This window comes from Euleptes europaea, chromosome 2 (genome assembly GCF_029931775.1).
Source record: "Euleptes europaea isolate rEulEur1 chromosome 2, rEulEur1.hap1, whole genome shotgun sequence".
NCBI classification, from domain to species: Eukaryota; Metazoa; Chordata; class Lepidosauria; order Squamata; family Sphaerodactylidae; genus Euleptes; species Euleptes europaea.
In genome coordinates this window covers 50118971-50139477 of record NC_079313.1, presented here as the reverse complement: position 1 = coordinate 50139477, position 20507 = coordinate 50118971, and the positions used below count along the sequence as shown (strand labels likewise).

The 20507-nt window shown below is 40.5% G+C and overlaps 1 protein-coding gene across 2 annotated transcripts in view; it reads left to right on the top strand.

Moving 5' to 3' along the window:
- Nucleotides 1-13245, top strand: part of PKN2 (protein kinase N2) — an 82089-nt gene extending 68844 nt beyond the window's left edge. Inside the window, exons 13-22 of one of the 2 annotated variants that reach the window (XM_056845631.1) lie at nt 1169-1299; nt 1905-1980; nt 2239-2330; nt 4293-4469; nt 5373-5435; nt 6766-6842; nt 10643-10785; nt 11539-11646; nt 12472-12552; nt 12631-13245. In XM_056845631.1, the coding sequence (XP_056701609.1) occupies nt 1169-1299; nt 1905-1980; nt 2239-2330; nt 4293-4469; nt 5373-5435; nt 6766-6842; nt 10643-10785; nt 11539-11646; nt 12472-12552; nt 12631-12834 (1152 nt within the window). In that variant the 3' untranslated portion in view covers nt 12835-13245. Of the gene's footprint in view, nt 1-1141; nt 1300-1904; nt 1981-2238; nt 2331-4292; nt 4470-5372; nt 5436-6765; nt 6843-10642; nt 10786-11538; nt 11647-12471; nt 12553-12630 lie in introns of both variants that reach the window. The other variant, XM_056845629.1, reaches the window with a different exon arrangement.
- The last annotated feature ends 7262 nt before the right edge of the window (nt 13246-20507 follow it).

The following is a 20507-nucleotide window of genomic DNA, read 5'->3' as shown; positions in this document are numbered from 1 at the left end:
ATACGAATTGTTTTCTTGATTTGGTTTCTATATAGAGCTTGCTATCATTGACATGTTCTTCGTGCAGTTCTCTCAGCCAAGGTATATAAGTAATGTTTATAGGATCTGATGTACAACTACTTGAAACGATTATGCAAAAAAAAAAAAAACCCTTGATATATTAAAAAAATAGACAGGCCAGAATCCAAATAACAGTTGGAGGTTTTAGACCAGGAACTTCTTGGCTACTTTTCTTTGAATAGGAGACCTACTGTACCTCTGTGTCATGTTTCAGGTTGCACACTGTGTTTGCAGCTCCACTGCATTTCCAGAGTCTTTTCTGATAGAGCATGAGAAGCGGTTGTCAAGAAATAAGTCCAATATATTCTTCATTGTATAGAGCCTGGTGGACGGATATTAGGATCCCTGCCTTTAATGACCTGAATATTTTCACCCAACCCTAGTCTAAGGATTGATATTAATTAGTTCTGACCATAGTATGTTTTATATGGCTGTTGGAAGAACTTAATATTCTTCATATTCTCTCCCTGAGATCCCAGAGAACTGCCTCCAGCCACCACAAACGATACTCAGCTGGGTGATCAGTGGTCTGACTTGGTGTAAGGCAGCTGCTAGTATTCAGCTATTTATATTGTTCCTTTTAATCATAATTTAAATTCATGTCATCATAAAAACTGTTAACGTCTAATAAGGTAAATAACACTAGATATCACCAATGAAGACATAATTATCCACAACACTTGTATTTTCTGAAAGCCTGCCAAAACAAGAAAGCTTCACACAGCCTTCTAAAAATAAGTTCCAGTGTTCCTCCTGGGGCAGAGCATTCCAAAACCTTTGCCCAGCAATGGAAAAATTCTGTCCCTCCACTTTTCTCATCTCTCTTAGAGTAAGCCTTTCTATAAGCACGTGCCTGGGCTGAGATGAGAGGCCAAGTATGGGAGAGGCCGTCTTTTAACAATTTCGCAATCTGTTTAATTACTTTATTATGAGAGTGGTCATTAAAAAAAGTGCAAGTGCATCAAGCTGAGATCCTGAATTCTATAATCCTAAATTAAAAACCGACTGCTATATCATTACTCTTTTAGATAGAACGCACTCCTCCCAGTTTCTAGCAACTTTCATTTTTTTAAATCTTCAGATTTTTTTTCTTCTACACATTTCACAGGATGCAGAAACATTTGATTTTGAGCATGACAGAAATAATTTTGTCCCCAAACTTCAGCCGGAAATTATTTATGAGACTCAAATTTCAAACTCTGATATAGAGTATACTATACGAGAACCTGAAGATAGAAGGTAAGTTCTTTGTAACAGTTTGACTTTGACTTTGTAACAGGTGAAGGGTCTGAGATCAAGTCCTATGAGGAAAGGTTGAAGGAACTATGTTTAGCCTGAAGAGGAGAAGACTGAGAGGTGATATGATAACCATCTTCAAGTAGTTGAAGGGCTGTCACATAGAGGATGGTGCCGAGTTGTTTTCTGTTGCTCCAGAAGGTCAGACCAGAACCAACGGGTTGAAATTAAATTAAAAGAGTTTCGGTCTAGACATTAGGAAGAATTTTCCAATAGTTAGAGCGGTTCCTCAGTGGAACAGGCTTCCTCGGGAGGTGGTAAGCTCTCCTTCCCTGGAGGTTTTTAAGCAGAGGTTGGATGACCATCTGTCAGCAATGTTGATTCTATGACCTTAGGCAGATCATGAGAGGGAGGGCATCTTGGCCATCTTCTGGACATGGAGTATGGGTCACTGGGGATGTGGGGGGGTAGTTGGGAATTTCCTGCATTGTGCAGGGGGTTGGACTAGATGACCCTAGTGGTCCCTTCCAACTCTATGATTCTAGTAGGTCCCTAGCTTCATATTGAATAGAAATTCTTACTTGCTTTAAAAAATTCCTGTCTTTCAGAACACAGCAGAGATTTCAATTTAGTTTACAGGACTTCCGATGTTGTGCTGTTCTGGGCCGAGGACACTTTGGAAAGGTATGTTGGATGGACACAATTAGTTTTGTTCCTTTTTTCCCCTTTTGGTGTTTCCTGACCGTAAACTTCTCCTTTCAGCTGCATGCTGTATTTAGGAACCCAGATTTTGTAAGATAAACAGTTTCTATATGCTCAGTCAGTGTGCTGATCAGTCTAAAACAGTTTTAAAATAAACTTTTTTGTGGGGAAGAGAATAATAGAATTTTGTCCATAAGTGTAGTGGAAAGTGTGCTCATTGAATGTTGCTTTTTGTTTCAGGTCCTGTTGGCTGAGTATAAAAATACAAATGAAATGTTTGCTATTAAAGCCTTAAAGAAAGGAGACATTGTTGCTCGTGATGAAGTAGACAGGTCAGTATGAAGGAGAGAAATATTCTGAATATGTCTTGGTTCTTAAGGGCCAGGGTGCACAACACTACTTTAGGGAGACCCTGTGACTTGTAAGCATCCAGTGTGATACTTTCCCCTCAAGCAGCGGACAACGTTATATCGCAAACTTGCTCTTGAAATTTCCCAGTTTCAAAACCAGTGTGCCATAGTGGGTGTGGCTGTGGCTGCTGTTCTGGTACAATGCTTATTTAGAATCCTTGTACGTAGTCAAGAAAAACTGCAACTTGTTAAAGCATTCCAAATCCGAGTAATAAGAAACAGTTTAGGCTGAAGAGTTCCTAGTTTAGTAAATCTTGGCTGCACAAGAGGAACAGGAACGTGCAACTGAAGTATAAGCAAGGCTCATACTTGAGATTAACAAACTGGGGTTTGTTTGGATGACATCTGAATTCAGCCATGGATTAGAAACAAATGTAGGTTCAGAGTATAAGGTAAAATAAAGTTTCTGTCCGGGGGAAATGGTGGTGACCTACGTGCCATTAATGTGCTGCTTCCAGCTTGATTGTGTACATATACCTGAACACTTGCACATAGGCATGTACAAGGGTGTTTTACAGGTCAGAGCTGTTGTGCCTTCTTAAACAACAAATGTATTTTATCACACTTACATCCCGCCTTTCCAAAAACTTTGTTCAGTTTAGCTGGTGTTACCTATTTTTTGTACCAAGTGCTGACTGCATTGGAGCACACCCATTATTAATTACAGTAAGCTATGCACCTCAGATGAATTGGTGCATTTGCAACAGTCCTGTTGCAACTCCATTTCTGTGTGCACCGGTAGCGTGAGGAACCTGTTTAAACTACTGTTTAAATACAGCTATCATTAGCAGCGAGGGCTATCATTGTTCTTTTTTTCTTTTGCACAACAGGAATCTCTATTGTAAAAAATGTTTCTCCATAGTATAGTTTAATTGTATTTGTTGGCTAATGTTTGAATTCTGTTTTTTTATAAGACCCATTTAGATATTATTCTTTCCATGTGCAATTCTGTGTAACACATATTGCCTTCAATTGGCATGTTGAAGCTCATGCTTTCCACCGAATAAATTCTGTGATGATCTGGCTTGCTAATTTTCTCCATGGCATTGTGAATGTTTGCTTTATGTTCATATTAGATGCGACTCTCATGTGTCTGCCAGAGTATGTGAACAAATGGAGACTATTCTAGCTGTCTGTGGCCATACTTGAAAATTCTGGCCCCGAAACTCCTCTGCACTGTGAGGGTGTCTTTGCACTTCAGAACAAATGGACTTTCCTTGCCAGACTTTTTTCTGTTGAATCATAGTTAAATGTTCCAGTTTAGTAGAAGAGTCTCTATGTTGGAAAAGGGCAACATTTTTTAGAAATGGGGTTTGTCAGCTTCCACTGGAATGGTGCCATGGACTCACAGGGAAGGAAATCCTGCAGTATAGCAACAGAACAGTATGTTTAACTAACCTTGCCACAAAGCATGTCTAAAAGTAATGCACATGTTAGGGTTGCCAATGCTGGGCTGACAAACTCCTGAATATTTGGGGCTGGACCCTGGAGAGGGTGGGGCTTAGGGAGAGGAGGGATTTCACTAGACTGTGATGCCATGTAGTCTCTCCGCAAAATTAGCCATTTTCTCCAGGGGAACTGATCTCTGTAGTCTGGTGATAAGTTGTAATTCTGAGAGACCTCTAAGACCCACCTGGAAGTTGGAAAAACCCTAACATACATGATAACTAATTGCAGTAGAACACAACGTGATAGATGTAACATTTATACAGGACCAGGATACAGATTAGTTTTGGAACGGTTTTGTGAGGTTGTCATGTGACTTTTTACCTTTGTGAATTTTTCTGCAAATTGTTTTGAAAGCCGAACTCTTTGAACCTCTTGTATTTGGGATGGAAATAGTTCAGGCAGTGTTACAATTCTCTAAAACATTTCTTTTTCCAGCCTCATGTGTGAGAAACGGATTTTTGAAACTGTGAACAGCGTAAGGCATCCCTTTCTGGTGAACCTCTTTGCTTGTTTCCAAACCAAAGATCATGTGTGCTTCGTAATGGAGTATGCTGCTGGTGGGGACCTCATGATGCATATTCACACTGATGTCTTTTCTGAACCAAGAGCCGTGTAAGTGTTGTTCTCTTCTATTGGCCGAAAAGATATGTATGGGTATTAATATAAATAGCTTCGTTTTGGTGTTTTTGTTTTGTGAAAGAACAGCCCAGGCAGAACACTGGCTCCACCTCAGGTTTCAGAATCTGGTTTAGGGGAAACCCTGATTAGCCTTAACAGTGTTAAATAAGAAGAAATGTAGTCTTGGAGGTGGGGCCAGCTCAGGAGCATGTGTCATGAGGCATAATCGCTGCAGCATTGCCAAGAGATTGTTGGCCAACTTCATAAGTGTGCCAATGTTGTTCCCCCATTTGGAAAACAGCAGTTGTGCACAACTGTCTTATGCTTGTGAGACTTCTGTAGAGATGGAGAATTTTGGCCAAGCCAAGACGTGTTTGGGACAAACCGGGGTGCCATCCTGATGAATTTGGAGCCCCGTAACACAGACCTATGTCTGGGCTTTCCTGCATACTGTAATGAGACTTTTAGTTTGACAGGCATTGCAGAGCATGCCCTGCCTGATCAAGGCCCGTGCTCTATTTGGGTCAGCACATACTTCTCTATGCATTGGTAGCAGGCATGTATATATCTAGATGTTGGGGGTGCCAGTTTTATAGGGTTGTATCCACAGGGGGCCCTGCGCTCCCAGAAGAATCTTCTATGCATGAAAGGACTGCAACCATGAACAGATGATTCCTTCATGAGCAGAAGAATACCTTCAGATGCATCATATAGTTCTGATGAAAAGGTTGTAAATCCACTTTCTAAATAAAGGCTAAGGGTTATTTCTGTGACATTGAGCTTTGACTCTCTGAAATATGCAGGATTTTATTTTATTCATCTTGATTTTCAGTGGTTATTCTTTTGTAGAAACATAAAGTAAGATGAGAACTGACACATTCTATTATCTTTAAACAGATTTTATGCTGCCTGCGTGGTTCTTGGACTGCAGTATTTGCATGAGCACAAGATAGTTTATAGGTACGAACATTAATGTATAACATATGGAATTCTGTCTGCTGCCTACACCTTACATATTCTTTTATTTAAATTTTTGTAATTGAATAATTGCAACCCCCAAACATAAAAGAAATAGAAAATATAACAAAATATAACAACAATGGTGGCAAGTCTACAGATAAGCTTCTATAAAAGATTTTGAAATATCTAAAAAATATTTCCAAGCACACTTGTCATCTATATGCCATGTGTTCAAATGTGGATAAGGTTGTAAGGTCCTCAATCCGTTGGATTACAGGAGGTGGGGTTTATCTCTCCAGTGTTGTAATATGTCTTTTACCAACAGTAAGGGCACAGAGGGTCCATTTTCACTAAACATCAGTAAGCCTCCAAGAGACAGGCAAATGGCTTCTAAGCTTCTTCAAGGATCAATGAATATTCTAATACAAAATTGATATGAGTAATTACTTCTTCCCAAAAAGGCCAAATAACTGGACAGGCCCAAATGTTTAAGAGATGTGTCTTGTAAGTTACAGCACTACCAATTAGACATTTAGCACTTTACTAAAAAAGGCATTGTGGTGTCAGGTATATCCTAAACAAAATTTTTGCTGAATAAGTTGCAGTTTGAGATCTGTAGAAACAACAGGTATTAAGTTTAGGGCTATATCCCACCTTGTGTATTCTTTTCAGATTAATAAAAATGTTACATTTTCTTTGCTAATAGAAGGTCATGCAATGAGATATTTGCACATACCTGCAAGCTGTTCCCAAGTATTTTTATTTTGAGAAAGAAATAGATTAAGGCTGCAATCTTAACTGGGGTGGGAGTGAACCGCCTTAGGAGCTGGCATGACTCCATCGAAGCATAAATGCCCATTTAACCTGGGTTAAAGGGCATTTACACCATCCCGGGGGCAAACACAGCAGTGCCAGGGAGCCGTGGAGCTGTGCTGGCCCCTGCCGCCAGCGCAGCCATGCCAACCGGGAATTCCCAGAAGGGAAAGCCTGCACTGGCAGGGGGGGGGCATTCCTGGAGGCAGAGCTGCCTTTAGGTAGCTTCCTAACCTCTTTTGCCCCGGGAACGCCCCCCTCTTGTAGTGGAGTGAAAAGATGGCATAGCCTCATTGCTTTCAATGGGGGCATTTTCCTTTTTATACTATTTTAAATTCTTTGATTTTCCTTGTGTCAGCCGGGAAGCCTTAGAAGAGGCAGCTCAGTTGCTCCACTCCCAGCCACCACAGAACTACCCCCCTTTCAGGAATGGGCTGCCCAAATTGTAAATGGTTGCAGTGAGCACTTTGGATCTGACTATAGGCATAATTTCAGTTGATCTTCTCTGTATTTGCAGAGATTTGAAATTGGATAACTTGTTGCTGGATACAGAAGGTTTTGTGAAGATAGCTGACTTTGGCCTCTGCAAGGAAGGTAAGCCTTTCAAAAGTATGTTTTATAATGATAGGCTTTTCTGGCAATGGCAAATACTGTAGACTACTACTAAAATACCCAGAGTTACCTCTCCCCCTGTCCTGATCCCTAGCATAGTGCATGTTACTGTGAATGAAGATTATAGCTATCTCTCTCCACTGTTCAAACTGGAAGTGACTGATTAGGCTGTAGTAGGAAGCAAACACCCTGCCAGATTCCCAGATAACATTGCAAAGATTGGAGGGAAAACCTGTATCAATTTCTACTCTGGCTACCACTTTCACTTAGAATCATAGATTTGCAAGGTACCACCAGGGTCATCTAGTCCAACCCCCTGCACAAGGCAGGAAATTCACAACTACCTCCCCCCCACACCCCCAGTGACCCCTACTCCATGCCCAGAAGATGGCCAAGATGCTCTCATGATCTGCCTAAGGTCATAGAATCTGGCTGAAAGATCGCACCCAAAGAATGCTTGTTAATGGTTCCTCATCCACTTGGAAAGGAGTAACTAGTGGAGTGCCTCAGGGATCTGTCCTGGGCCCTGTGTTGTTCAATATTTTTATAAATTATTTGGGTGAAGGAATAGAGGGGATGCTTATTAAATTTGTAGATGATACTAACTTGGGAGGGGTAGCAAATACAGTAAAAGAATCTTCTGGCACCTCGCCTGTTCTCTAAGACTTCTAAAAAATAATGGACAGAGGCTCAGAAATTACATCTGCAAGTTCTTTGAGTACCCTTGGATGCAATTCATCTGGCCCTGAGGACTTTGTTTCATTTAAAGAAACTAGGTGTTTGTGCACTACCCCAATGCCAATCCTAGGCTGCAACTCCCTTCCCTCATCATGTATTCTGTTTATGCCATGTTGAGCACCATTTCCCTCACAAAAAAAGACAGGAAAACTAGGAATTGTGCAGTTCTGCCCTCTTTTCGGGTGAAAACGCATGGTTGCTTTAGCGTCCTTTATTCCCTGATCCAGCCAGGATCGAACGCATGCGTTTTGCCGAACGTACGTTTGATCCTGGCTGAATCCTGGCTGTAACGGAATAAAGGAGGCTAAAGCAACCATTATGAGAAGGCAAGATTCACTAGAAAAGACAGTCATGCTAGGAAAAGTTGAGGGCAGCAGGAAACGAGGAAGACCCAACAAGAGATGGATTGACTCAATAAAGGAAGCCACAACCCTCAATTTGCAAGACCTGAGCAAGGCTGTCAAAGATAGAACATTTTGGAGGACATTGATTCATAGGGTCGCCATGAGTCGGAAGCGACTTGACTGCACTTAACACACACACACACAAAGCGACCATGCGTTTTCGCCCAATATCTCCTGTTACAATTTCACTTTCCGGTCCCCGCAATGGGCTTATCTTGTCCTTATTCTTACTCTGTACATAGGAAAAGAACCCTTTTTTGTTGTGTTTGGCATCTCTCACTAGCCTAAGCTCATACTGAGCTTTAGCTTACCTAACACTCTCCCTACAAGCACTAGTTATTTGTTTATATTAATCTTTGATTATAAGGCTCTCCTTCCACTTGCTAAATGAGTCTTTTTTATTTCTCAAATCTTTAAAAAGCTGTTTATGGAGCCACCCTGGCCTTTTTAGGCTCCTCCCATTTTTCCTTCTCATAGGAATGGTTTGTGATTGCACCAGTATTTCATTTTTAAGAATCTCCCACCCTTCATGTGGGAGAGGAAAGACATGGTGGCTTCTGAGGGGGTCTCAGCCAAGTGTACAGTCTTGTGTATAAGACCGACTTCCGATGCTACATTTTGTTGTCATCAGAGTACAAAATGAACACATGCTCTATTGAGTAGAAAGTGGGTTGAGGGAAAACCTGTTCCTTTAAGATACTCCTGAGCAATGATTAAGGAACGCCTTTAAAATGTTTGGAAGGTTCATCTAATTCAGAATATCGTGCCCAGGTATCCCACCAGTTTTGAAAGCTCTGTACTGACTGCTGACTCATTTCTGGGGATGAGTGCTGGTTTCCTTTAAAACTGTTCTCAGTGTGGGAGCATCTCGACCCATATAAATCTTTTTACCATTTAAGATCTTCGTCAGAAGCCCTGCTTTGTGTGCTCTCACTTCTAGAAACTTGCACCAGAGACAGTCTTCTCAGTGGTGGCACCCAGGCTCTGGAACTCCATTCCCACATAAGCTCATCTGGCACCCAGTTTGCCAGAATCTTCTCTCTTTTTAAAAGTTGTCCTGCTTTTTATTTTATTGCTGTTTTTAGGCTTGCGTTCGGTTGCTGTGCTGGTTATTTTAGGATCTCTTCTCAATCTGAATCTGATGTCGTTGTAAATTGTTCCACTTGCTATTTATGTCCAGGTTTTGCTGCTGTTCTTGCTTTAATTTCATTGGTAGGGTTTTTAAATTATTTTTATGATACACCTGGTAGATATTTCCATGGAGAGGTGGGGCAACTAAGTAATGAAATAAATAAATCCGGGAAGGATTAGGCCCATACATATTTTTAAAGGGATAAGAGTCAAACTTCACTTGCATGAGCCCTTCAAACTTGCCTTTCTCTGGAGTACCAATAGTAGACTATAAAACATAATGCTTTATGTATCTGATAGAATAGTTAAAATTTTGCAGCTAAATCTAGACCAATTCTAGTTTCCTTACCTGTAAAATTAACTTCCTGTCCACCTACAAAAACAATTATTGTGGAACTGATAAGTACTATAAATCTCTGTAGGGAAAAATCACATCTAAAGTAATACAAGTTTTATTAAACTTACAGTAGTAGCCTTTGTTAACAAGGAAGTATGTTGATAGCACATAATTAAGAAATTCTTGAACGTGTTCTTCTTGCTCCTTGCTGTTTTGTAAAATATTGCCACAGAATTTGCATCTCACCTTTCCTTGTGAATGGATGCCACTATGGCAAAAATATCTTCCAGCGTGAGTAAGTAAGCGTTCAATTGCCTTGTTTGAATAAATACCTCAACTGTGTCAAACATGGGAGAAAGAGCTCTATTATTATCATTTTAAAATCTAGAAAGTCACTTGCTTAGTTTAGAGCCAGAACTGAATGTCTAGACTTTTTCTCACCTGACATTGGTGAATAAAACCACCCACACTTTTAACAAGTGCTCTAGTAAACTCAATTTTCCTTTTACCCTGCAGACTCATGTGCTTTTCTTTTTTTAAGGGGGGGTCCAGTTTTAAACAACTCTCCAAATGAATTGGAACCTGGCCTCCTTTGAATAAACAAGAAATTCCCACCCTCATTGAATTGTTGGTGTAGATCAGGGTGCCCATCATGGTGTCCGTGGGTGCCATGGCTCCTGCTGACATCTTTCCTGGTGCCCACCAAGTGCTTTTTGTAAGCGGGCAGGGCCAAGTGAGGATTTTGCCCAGTAAGGCTTCTGATTGGCCATTATTGGTTGTGCAGATTTTTAAAAACATTGATATGGCAGCAGCTGCTACCATTACACAAGGATCTTCACTGTGTGACTGAAGGTAAGCTGTGGTAGCCTTTTTGTTGCTGGCTCCACCTCCTGTAGTAGCCAGTTTGTGGTTGCGCCCACTACACTGTATCCAAATTCTGAAAGGGCCCTCTGGCTCAAAAAGGTTGCATAGATGATATGATGGAGAGAGTTAATGGTATGTGCTTGGTACACTGCTGTATATTTTAAAGTAGCAGAATCACTAATTGATCTTGGTCTTCCACAGTTCTTGCCCCTTGTGGTATATGAGTCACTAAAAAAAACTCACAGCCATTTAAGGCAGAAGTACAAGGGAGTTGGATTCAGTTTTCAGAACCTGTATAACTGTTTCAGGCATGGGATTTGGTGACCGAACAAGTACATTCTGTGGCACTCCAGAATTTCTTGCTCCAGAAGTGTTGACAGAAACATCTTATACAAGAGCTGTGGACTGGTGGGGTCTTGGTGTGCTCATCTATGAAATGCTGGTTGGTGAGGTAAGTGTAAATTTTTTTAAAATGGTTTCCTTTATCCTGTTCCTGTTTCAAAAATCAGAGCACCTGCATGCCTCAAGGCATCTTGGTGAAACTAATAAGCAACAGTCCCACTAACACTTAACCCCAGGGAGATTTTTAGCATATGCCTATCTAATTCTGAGGGCACAAAATATAAACTTCACCATAGACAAAGTAACATGCCTATTATTGCCAGCCAAGATATAGAACAGACAAAAATCATGTGAACAGATGAAAATCATGACAACAAGAGAACCTGCCCAATAGAGGCAATATATATTTAGCTGTTACAGATGAATACAAATAACATCTAAATACAAAATGAGGTAAAGTTTCAATCACAACTCTACCCACAAGGGCAAAGTCTTTAGGGAGTCTTAAGAAGTCTTAGTCTAAGGAAGGTTAGGGAAATGACTTGCCATATTTGGGAGAGGCAAAATCTTGCTTATTTACTATATGGATTCTATCCAGAATATCACAAGGGAATGGAAATTTTCTGCCTGCTGCTGCAGCCCCTTGTGCCCTGCAACACTGCCTCTGGTTTTCACTGTACTCCCCCACCCAACAGTGCTGAATGTGATGTGAGATCTGAAATGGGAGGATGAAATTTGTTAAAAATGCCGCTTCCCTTGCAGGCAGAAGTGTCCTTCAATTTAATTCTGTGGTTGGTCAGATTTGAGTAATTCTTTTACTAAAATAGTTTCTGGTAACTTCATACTTGTGACTCCCCACCAGTCTCCCTTTCCTGGAGATGATGAAGAGGAGGTTTTTGACAGTATTGTAAACGATGAAGTAAGATATCCTCGATTCCTGTCTACAGAAGCCATCTCCATAATGAGAAGGGTAAGACTCTAATATGCATACATGTCTGTTTTACTAGTGCCAGCCCCGTGGCGCAGAGTGCTAAGCTGCAGTACTGCAGTCAAAAGTTCTGCTCACGACCTGAGTTCGATCCCGACGGAAGTCGGTTTCAGGTAGCCGGCTCAAGGTCGACTCAGCCTTCCATCCTTTCGAGGTGGGTAAAATGAGTACCCAGCTTGCTGGGGGTAAAGGGAAGATGACTGGGGAAGGCACTGGCAAACCACCCTGCAAACAAAGTCTGCCTTGGAAACATCGGGATGTGACGTCACCCCATGGGTCAGGAATGACCTGGTGCTTGCACAGGGGACCTTTACCTTTAATGTATGTCTGGTCCATGACCACATGTATAAAGAGGAAGCAGTGAGTATTAAAGCTATCCATACTATATTTGGGGTATGTTCTTAAATTCATTTAATGTTAAGCATCAAATGAAGATCTGTTTTTCCTGTTGAGTATTAGCTAACCATTTTGAGTAGTAACATACTCCTCTTAATGGCTAACTTAATTTACAAAATGTTAATTAAGTAGCATAAAGAAAGAATATTGTTTTTGCTTTCTTTACTGTTGAGCAGAGGTTTTGAAAAGCTCGTCGCTCTCTAATTAAAACACATCAAATTCCTAGTTAAACGTATCATGGTCATTCACATTATGTATATAGTGTTTCTTCTGTGTTCTCAGTACCTTTAGAATTCAGCTCTAAAACTTTGAATTGTTACTCTGAACTATATTGAAATTTTATTACTGGAAATCTTCAGAGATTTAATTCTCAAGTATACTAACTGTCCTAGTTCTTGGTACTGTCTTTAGCTTCTGAGGAGAAATCCAGAGCGGCGTCTTGGTGCTGGTGAGAAAGATGCCGAAGATGTCAAAAAGCATCACTTTTTCCGGGTGAGTGCTGGCTAGAAAAGTATGTGAAATTCAGGAACAGTTAGAAGTGGGGAAACTTAACAAGTGCTCTGTTTTTAGTTGATAGAATGGGATGCCTTGCTTGCCAAGAAAATGAAGCCTCCTTTTGTACCAGTCATAAGAGGAAGAGAAGATGTCAGCAATTTTGATGATGAATTTACCTCAGAAGCACCTATTCTCACTCCACCCCGGGAGCCACGGATACTTTCAGAAGATGAGCAGGAAATGTTCAGAGACTTCGACTACATTGCTGATTGGTGTTAATTCCTTAGACACTGTGAAATCCTACCTGATTGGCTCATGAGAACAACATCCTCCCTCCCCCTCAAGAAGAATACCAGCCTTTGGATTGGTCTCTGTGTTGCCTGTAGCTTCTGATTTTAAATCACATGAAGATTTTTTAAAGTACTGTTTTTAATACACCCGAGGAGTGGCCTCTTGTATATCCTTATTTTAAAAAATCTTGAGCACTGGAAAGCAGTTCTATGCAGCTTTTAAATTGAATTGTTGGATATGGTTCGTGTCCCACTCTCATATAAGCACACATCCTTTGTACCTTTTATTTTTTTGGAGCAGACCGCATTGCAAATTATATGCCTTAAAAAGTGGGACAGCAACCAGACTGACAACCATCTACCCAGGTTTTATTGAAAGAAGGCAAAAGCTGGCCCTTTAAAAAAAGAAGAAGAAGAATTACTGAAATCTCCAGAAAATATGTTGATGGCTAAGCACACTGTTGACTTGAGTTTTTTAAAAGTAATGACACTTAAGAACAGATGCCTTGTTTTTTGGTAACCTTTCTATGATATTTATTAAAGGTGGGGGTTGTGTTTAAAGCCTTAGCTATATGAAAACAGTATAAGTGCTTCCATTTTTAAAATACAGAGAGACCAGACTGGTCCTGAAACGTTTACCAAAGTTACTTGCCAAGCATTGTTTGCCTTTAATCTCTTTAAACACTGTTCAGAAGTAACCAGCAGAGATGAAGAATGTAATGAATAAGAATGTGTCTCTTCAGATTTAACCAGGAAACTTTCTAGATGGATGCATTCCCTCAGATCCATCACTGTTCTGTACTCTCTTAGTCATACCTTGTCTCACTTCAAGGATAGATAGATCCCAGAGTTTGCTAGCAATCTCATTCATCTTGTATGTGCTAACTTGGTGTTATCATATCATTTTTAGAGAACCAGGAACTTCAGTGTATACATGTGATGTACATGTATATTTAGAAGTTATAATGTCTGTATTTTTGTTTCATGCATGTAAGTTAACTGTACCCCTCCCATTAGTTTTTGTCCAGTGGCCATGTGAATGTATTGTTAAAGCCAGACTTAATGGGAAAGAAACACACTTGTATATAAGGCCACTGAATTAAACAACCTTCATTGGCAATTATTGAGAAAAGGGGTAAAAAGCAATAATGTTTTAAGAGAATGCTATAAATATTTTTGATAAAACATCTGTATTTTAAGTCTCTTAAGACTATGTTGTACCTCAGAAGTTAACTTATCTTTGACCAGACACTGTGTGCACTCCTTGCAAACTTGGTTTATTTTCCAGTATTCTGTACAAATATTTTAAGTCATCGTGGAAAATAACATTCCACTTTAGCCTATCAACATTTGTGATCAGCCTCATTCCCCCAGTAGCTCACAGTCAAGAGTGTGTTGCTGAGTGAAGTTTAAATTCACTCAACTGCTTTTTCTACAATCTCATTCCATAAAAAGATGGAACAGTAATTGCTAAACCATGTTGATTTTGAGTGGAGACAGTGCATCACAAAGGTGTTACATGCTGAGATTTGTCCAGTAAAATTGACCTGAATGTGATCTGGTAGGGTTCTAATAATGTCTTTAAAGAGAGTACTGGAATACAAGGTATAATAGCATCACTAGAATAATGTACATGCAAGTTTGTCCAAAGGGACAATGGTGAGAGACTGTCCTAAAAATAATCAGGAATATAATTCTTTTACAAAATTTAGTCTTTTGAAGATGCTGGTTTGCTGTTCCCCATTTCATATTCTAATTGAAACAAACACTACACACTTTGAGGTATACTCTGTTAACCCTTTCTATTTACAAATGATAAATCTACAGGTGGCTGGGTCCCAAAAGGGTGCTTCAAATTTAAAATCCTACAGAAAATAACTTTTGTAAGAACATCTTGTACAGAAATGTTTGTAATCTAAGTAAATCTCTAAAAAAAATTAGAGGCAGGGTATGTTCACACATTAAAGCTGAAAGAAAGCACTATTTTTATCTAGTTTTTAAAGTATTTAGGCAAATTAAGATTTTAAACTCTAGATTGTAAATATATTTTGCTGTACTTGTATGTGGCTGCTGAAGCACTTTGTAAAGAAATTAGGATATTTTAGAATGGTACACTATGCATTAAATGAAATGTGCCTTTAACATTGTCATACTACAAACTGTCTTGCAGTTATCACAAATTAAAATTTAAATAGCGACATTTGTATATGAAAATGATTTACTGACTGAATCTTGTAATCTTGTGTGTTACCTTTCTCTAGCTTAAAATGTCTTTAGAACTTAGTAGTTAATTAGACATAGACCTGTTCAACATCAACTCTTACCAGATTTTGAGAGAACGATAGGTGACCGGTCATTCCAGCGTGCAGGCAGGGAGAGTCAGCAGCCATTTTAATATTAGGACTGATCAAAGGGGTGGAGCTAACATTTCACGGAAGCAGCAGCAAACAGTTTGAGTTCTGTTTTCTGTGTCTCTCTAAGAGGCAGTTATGGGAGTGTCCATTTTAGGAGCTAGTGTGAGTTATTGATAAGCCAGAGAGGCACGAGGAAGGAGGGCAGGGGCCATTTGTGAATATGGTTGTGAACATTTTTGGGGTCAGCTTATCTTTGCAGTGAGGAAGGACGGGTGGAGGGTGCTTTGTGCAAGACACTTTGCAAGGAGGGAGACAAGTTGTCCACTTCCAACTCCCCCCACCCTTTCCATCCCCCCTCTACAGTCTCCTTGCTAGTTACAGTTTGAAACAGAGAGCGTTTCTACCCCCCCCCCCCCCAGCTGCTGACCGGGGAGAGTAACACATTTCCCCAGAGTCAACAAAAATGTATTTCTTTTACCTTACAGGTGGGATTTAGGCAGCCCCATGGCAAGAAACCAATCCTCTGCAACCTAGCCCTTTTCACAGAAGAAAACCCAGAAATGAACGCGAATTTTGGGCAAAGCCACAATCCTGTTTCTGTACTTTTCCTGCAGAAAAGGAAATAACATAAAGCAGAGCCCCACAAACTTTCTCTATTTTCTCCTCTTCCCTGGGGTTCCTGATGAGAAACAAGCAGCTAAATGAGAGAGACAGTCACCTGTCATTCTCTGCAAAATCTGATAAGAGTTGATGTTGAATAGTGCTGTGTCTAATTAACTACTGAACTTGGTTGAATTATCCTTTTGTGCTGGGTTTGGAAAGCTAGTTTCTAAAACTTTTTTCAAGGGACAATTTATATAAGAAATTGAGACATCTGATTACAGCTATAAATAGCAATGACAACTCAGCCTTTTGGTCTATTGTCAATTCTGCCAGTAATGATCTTGTGAAAGTCCCCGCCTGTATTCCATCTTGTCTGGAGAATAAGAAAAAAGGTTCTTAAAATAAGTTAACCAGATGGAAGATGGCCTTGGAACCTCATATCTGCAAGACCATCTCTCCCCTTATGCTCCGCCACGACAGCTTCACTCATGGAGTAGGGTCTTCTACAAGTGCCACTCTGCAAATGGGCAAAACCCTGCCTGAGGAGTTCAGGAAGGCTCCCACTCTCATGGGACACTGCCTTATTCAAGAGGGCTTTTCTGTGCACTGTACTAAATGATTTACAAAGTTACTTAGAAAAATTATTACAGACTATGGTCTATACTACTGTGTACAGGTTGTTAAAACTAGGATCCTACTATGGAATTTTGCATCATTTAATGTGTCGTGTTAAAAACATAAGAAAAGCCATGCTGACTCAGACCAAGGTCCATCAAGTCCAGCAGTCTGTTCACACAGCGACCAACCAGGTGCCTCTAGGAAGCCCACAAACAAGATGACTACAGCAGCATCCTGCCTGTGTTCCACATGCTCCTATCAACACTCCTATTAAGTGCTAATACTTACGCTTTGTTTATTGAATGTCCCACCCATCTATTGTATTGACACAATCTGTGTAATCTGCCTTGAGTCCAAGTGAGAAAGGCGAACTAGAAATAACAAATAAAAATAATAAATGTCTTGAATGGCAGCTTAAGGGTGAAGGAAAAGAAGGTTCTTTGCCTGAAATTCTGACTCTCGTGATATTATCCTTGTTTTTCTATAACTTATGATAAATGTATATGAGACAAGGTGATGTGAAAGTCGTCTAGTAAATTCTTCCAACATTGTGATAGAGCCAGTTTAAAAGCTGCTCTGCCACCTTTTTTATATTACGCGCCAGCAGTCTGGTTCCATCCTGGTTGTGTATGCACATGCACACTCACAAGCTTTTCTTGCATGGTCCCTGTATAGAAATGACAGGGAAGGGCATATTGGAGGGGGTGTTGCTATGTATATCAAGGAAGGCATAGTGTCTAATAAGCTAGAGACCATAAAAAGGGCAGACTCGTCCACAGAATCCTTATGGGTGACGATTCCGGGCCCCAAAGGAGATTTAGTACTGGGGACGTTCTATCGGCCCCCTGACCAAATGGCTCAGGGTGATCTTGAGATGGAGAATGAAATTAGGGAAGCATGCAAGGGTAATGAAGTAGTAATAATGGGAGACTTCAACTTCCCTCATATTGATTGGATAAATGTATGCTCCAGTCAAGCCAAAGAGATAAAAATTTTTAGACATCCTAAATGACTGCCCTCGAACAGTTGGTCATAGACCCAACAAGAGGGGAGGCAATCCTGGATTTAATACTCTGTGGTGCTTCCAGTGATTTAGTGCGGGATGTGGATGTAGTTGAGCCAGTTGGCAATAGTGATCACAGTGGCATCAAATTTAATTTATATGCAAGTGGGAAAGTGACTGGGAAATATCACACAATTACCTTTGTCTTTAAAAGAGGGAGCTTCTCTAAAATGAGAAAACGGGTAAAGAGGAAGTTGAAAGGAACAGTTAGGGTTAAATCTCTTGAAAAGTCTTGGGGGTTACTCAAGTCCACATTACTAGAGGCTCAGCTAGCTTGTATACCGCAGGCCAGGAAAGGTAGTAATAAGTCCAAGAGGTCACCACCATGGCTAACGGGTAAGGTGAAGTAAGCAATTAGAGAAAAAAAGTCTTCCTTCAGAGACTGGAAGGTTTGCCCAAACGAGGTGAACAGAACCAAACACAAACTTGCACAAAGGAAATGCAAGCAGATAATTAGAGATGCAAAAAAAGATTTTGAGGGGCTTATTGCTAAACGCATCAAAACAAACAATAAAATTCTTTAAGTATATTAGGAGTAGGAAACCAGCTAGGGAAGCGGTTGGACCATTGGATGACAATGGGAGTAAAGGAATTCTAAGGGAGGATAAAGCAGTTGCTGAAAAACTAAATGAATTCTTCTCATCTGTCTTCACTGTTGAAGATACAGGGCAGATTCCTTCTCCTGAACAGAGATTTTGGAGAGGGGAAAATGAGGAACTGAGGCAAATAGTGGTAACAAGGCAGGAAGTCCTAGAACATCTAGACAAACTGCAAACTAAAGTCACAGGGACCAGACGGTATTCATCCTAGAGTTCTTCAAGAACTCAGATGGGAAATTGCTGAACTTCTAACAAAGATATGTAATATGTCCCTTCGATCAGCCTCTGTACCAGAGGACTGGAGAATGGCCAATGTAACACCCATTTATAAAAAAGGTTCCAGGGGGGACCCAGGAAATTACAGGCCAGTTAGCTTAATGTCTGTTCCGGGTAAATTAGTGGAAAGAATTATTAAAGATAGAATTGTCAAGCATATAGAAGGGCAAGGTCTGCTGGGCAAAACCCAACATGGCTTCTGTAAGGGTAGGTCCTGTCTCCCTAACCTATTAGAGTTTTTTTGAAAGTGAATAAGCATGTGGACAGGAATGAGCCTGTGGATATTGTGTATTTGGATTTCCAAAAGGCTTTTGACAAAGTCCCCCACCAAAGACTGCTAAGCAAACTTCATAGTCATGGGATAAGAGGACAAGTCCTCTTATGGATTGAGAGCTGGCTGAAAAATAGGAAGCAGAGAGTAGGAATCAATGGTCAGTTCTCACAATGGCGGGATGTGAGCAGTGGGGTGCCTCAGGGATCTGTGTTGGGACCGGTGCTTTTCAACCTGTTCATCAATGACCTGGAGTTGGGGTTAAACAGTAAAGTAGCCAAGTTTGCAGATGACACCAAATTATTTAGGGTGGTTAAAACAAAATCGGACTGTGAAGAGCTCCAGAAGGATCTCTGCATACTGGAAGAATGGGCATTAAAATGGCAAATGAGATTCAATGTGAGTAAGTGTAAAGTGATGCATATTGGGACAAAAAATCCCAACTTCACATGTACACTGATGGGATCTGTGCTGGCAGCGACAGACCAAGAAAGGGATCTTGGGGTGGTAGTGGATAGCTCAATGAAGATGTCAACCCAGTGTGCGGCTGCTGTAAAAAAGGCAAATTCCATGCTGGCCATAATTAGACAAGGAATAGAGAATAAAACTGCTGATATCATACTACCCTTGTACAAATCTACGGTGAGACCACACTTGGAATACTGTGTAGTTCTGGTCACCACACCTAAAAAAGGATATTACAGAGCTTGAGAAGGTGCAGAAAAGAGCAACCAAAATGATTAGGGGACTAGAGCAACTGTCCTATTGGGAGCGATTAAGATGCTTAGGGCTGTTTAGCTTGGAAAGAAGGTGGCTGAGGGGAGACATGATAGAGGTCTATAAAATTATGCATGGTTTGGAAAGAGTGGACAGGGAGAAGTTTTTCTCCCTCTCCCATAATACTGGAACACGGGGTCATCTGCTAAAGCTGGAGGGTGAGAGATTCAAAACAGATAAAAGGAAGTATTTTTTCACACAACGCATAGTTAAATTGTGGAACTCCCTGCCCCAGGATGTGGTGATGACTGCCAGCTTGGAGGGCTTTAAGAGGGGAGTGGACATATTAATGGAGAGGGGTATTCATGGCTGTTAGTTAGAATGGAACTAGTCATGCTGCATACCTATTCTCTCTAGTATCAGAGGAGCATGCCTATTATTTTGGGTGCGGTGGAACACAGGCAGGATAGTGCTGCTGCAGTCATCTTGTTAGTGGCTTCCTAGAGGCACCTGGTTGGCCACTGTGTGAACAGACTGCTGGATTTGATGGGCCTTGGTCTGATCCAGCAGGGCCTTATGTATCCCTACCTAAAATACATGGGTTACATTTTAAAATTCAATTGCTTGGAATCTGTATTTTCATCTGGGAATTCCTAAACTCAAACTATTTTTATTTTTAAAAACATGTCACTGCATCATTTGAATTGCTTTTCTCTTAAGTCTAGTTTAGAGGAAAGGAATACTTAACTATTCAAAGTTCTCAGATACATCTGTACCAGCAACTAACAATTGAACTTTCTAATCAAGCCATCTTTGATACTTACAGAAACTTGACAAAATCAGCATCCAAAATTGTACATGCCTAGTCAGATAATTGAGGATGATAGTCTCTTGACATTTTGTGGGATTGTGATGGAAGCATGTGGCCTGGATTCAAGGTCAACATATAATCTTTAGGTATTGTTCAAATCGCAAGGCATACAAGGCAATGGAGCAGTGTGCATACTGGTACAATTCACTGCTATGGGCAGCTACATACTTGCATGATAGCTGCTTTATTCATTGATATTGTATCTGCAATATCAGGTATATCATCAAAGCAGAATTTTGGAGGTGAAATAGCTGCCTCATTATCAGCAAGCCACAATGCCCTGCCTCTTT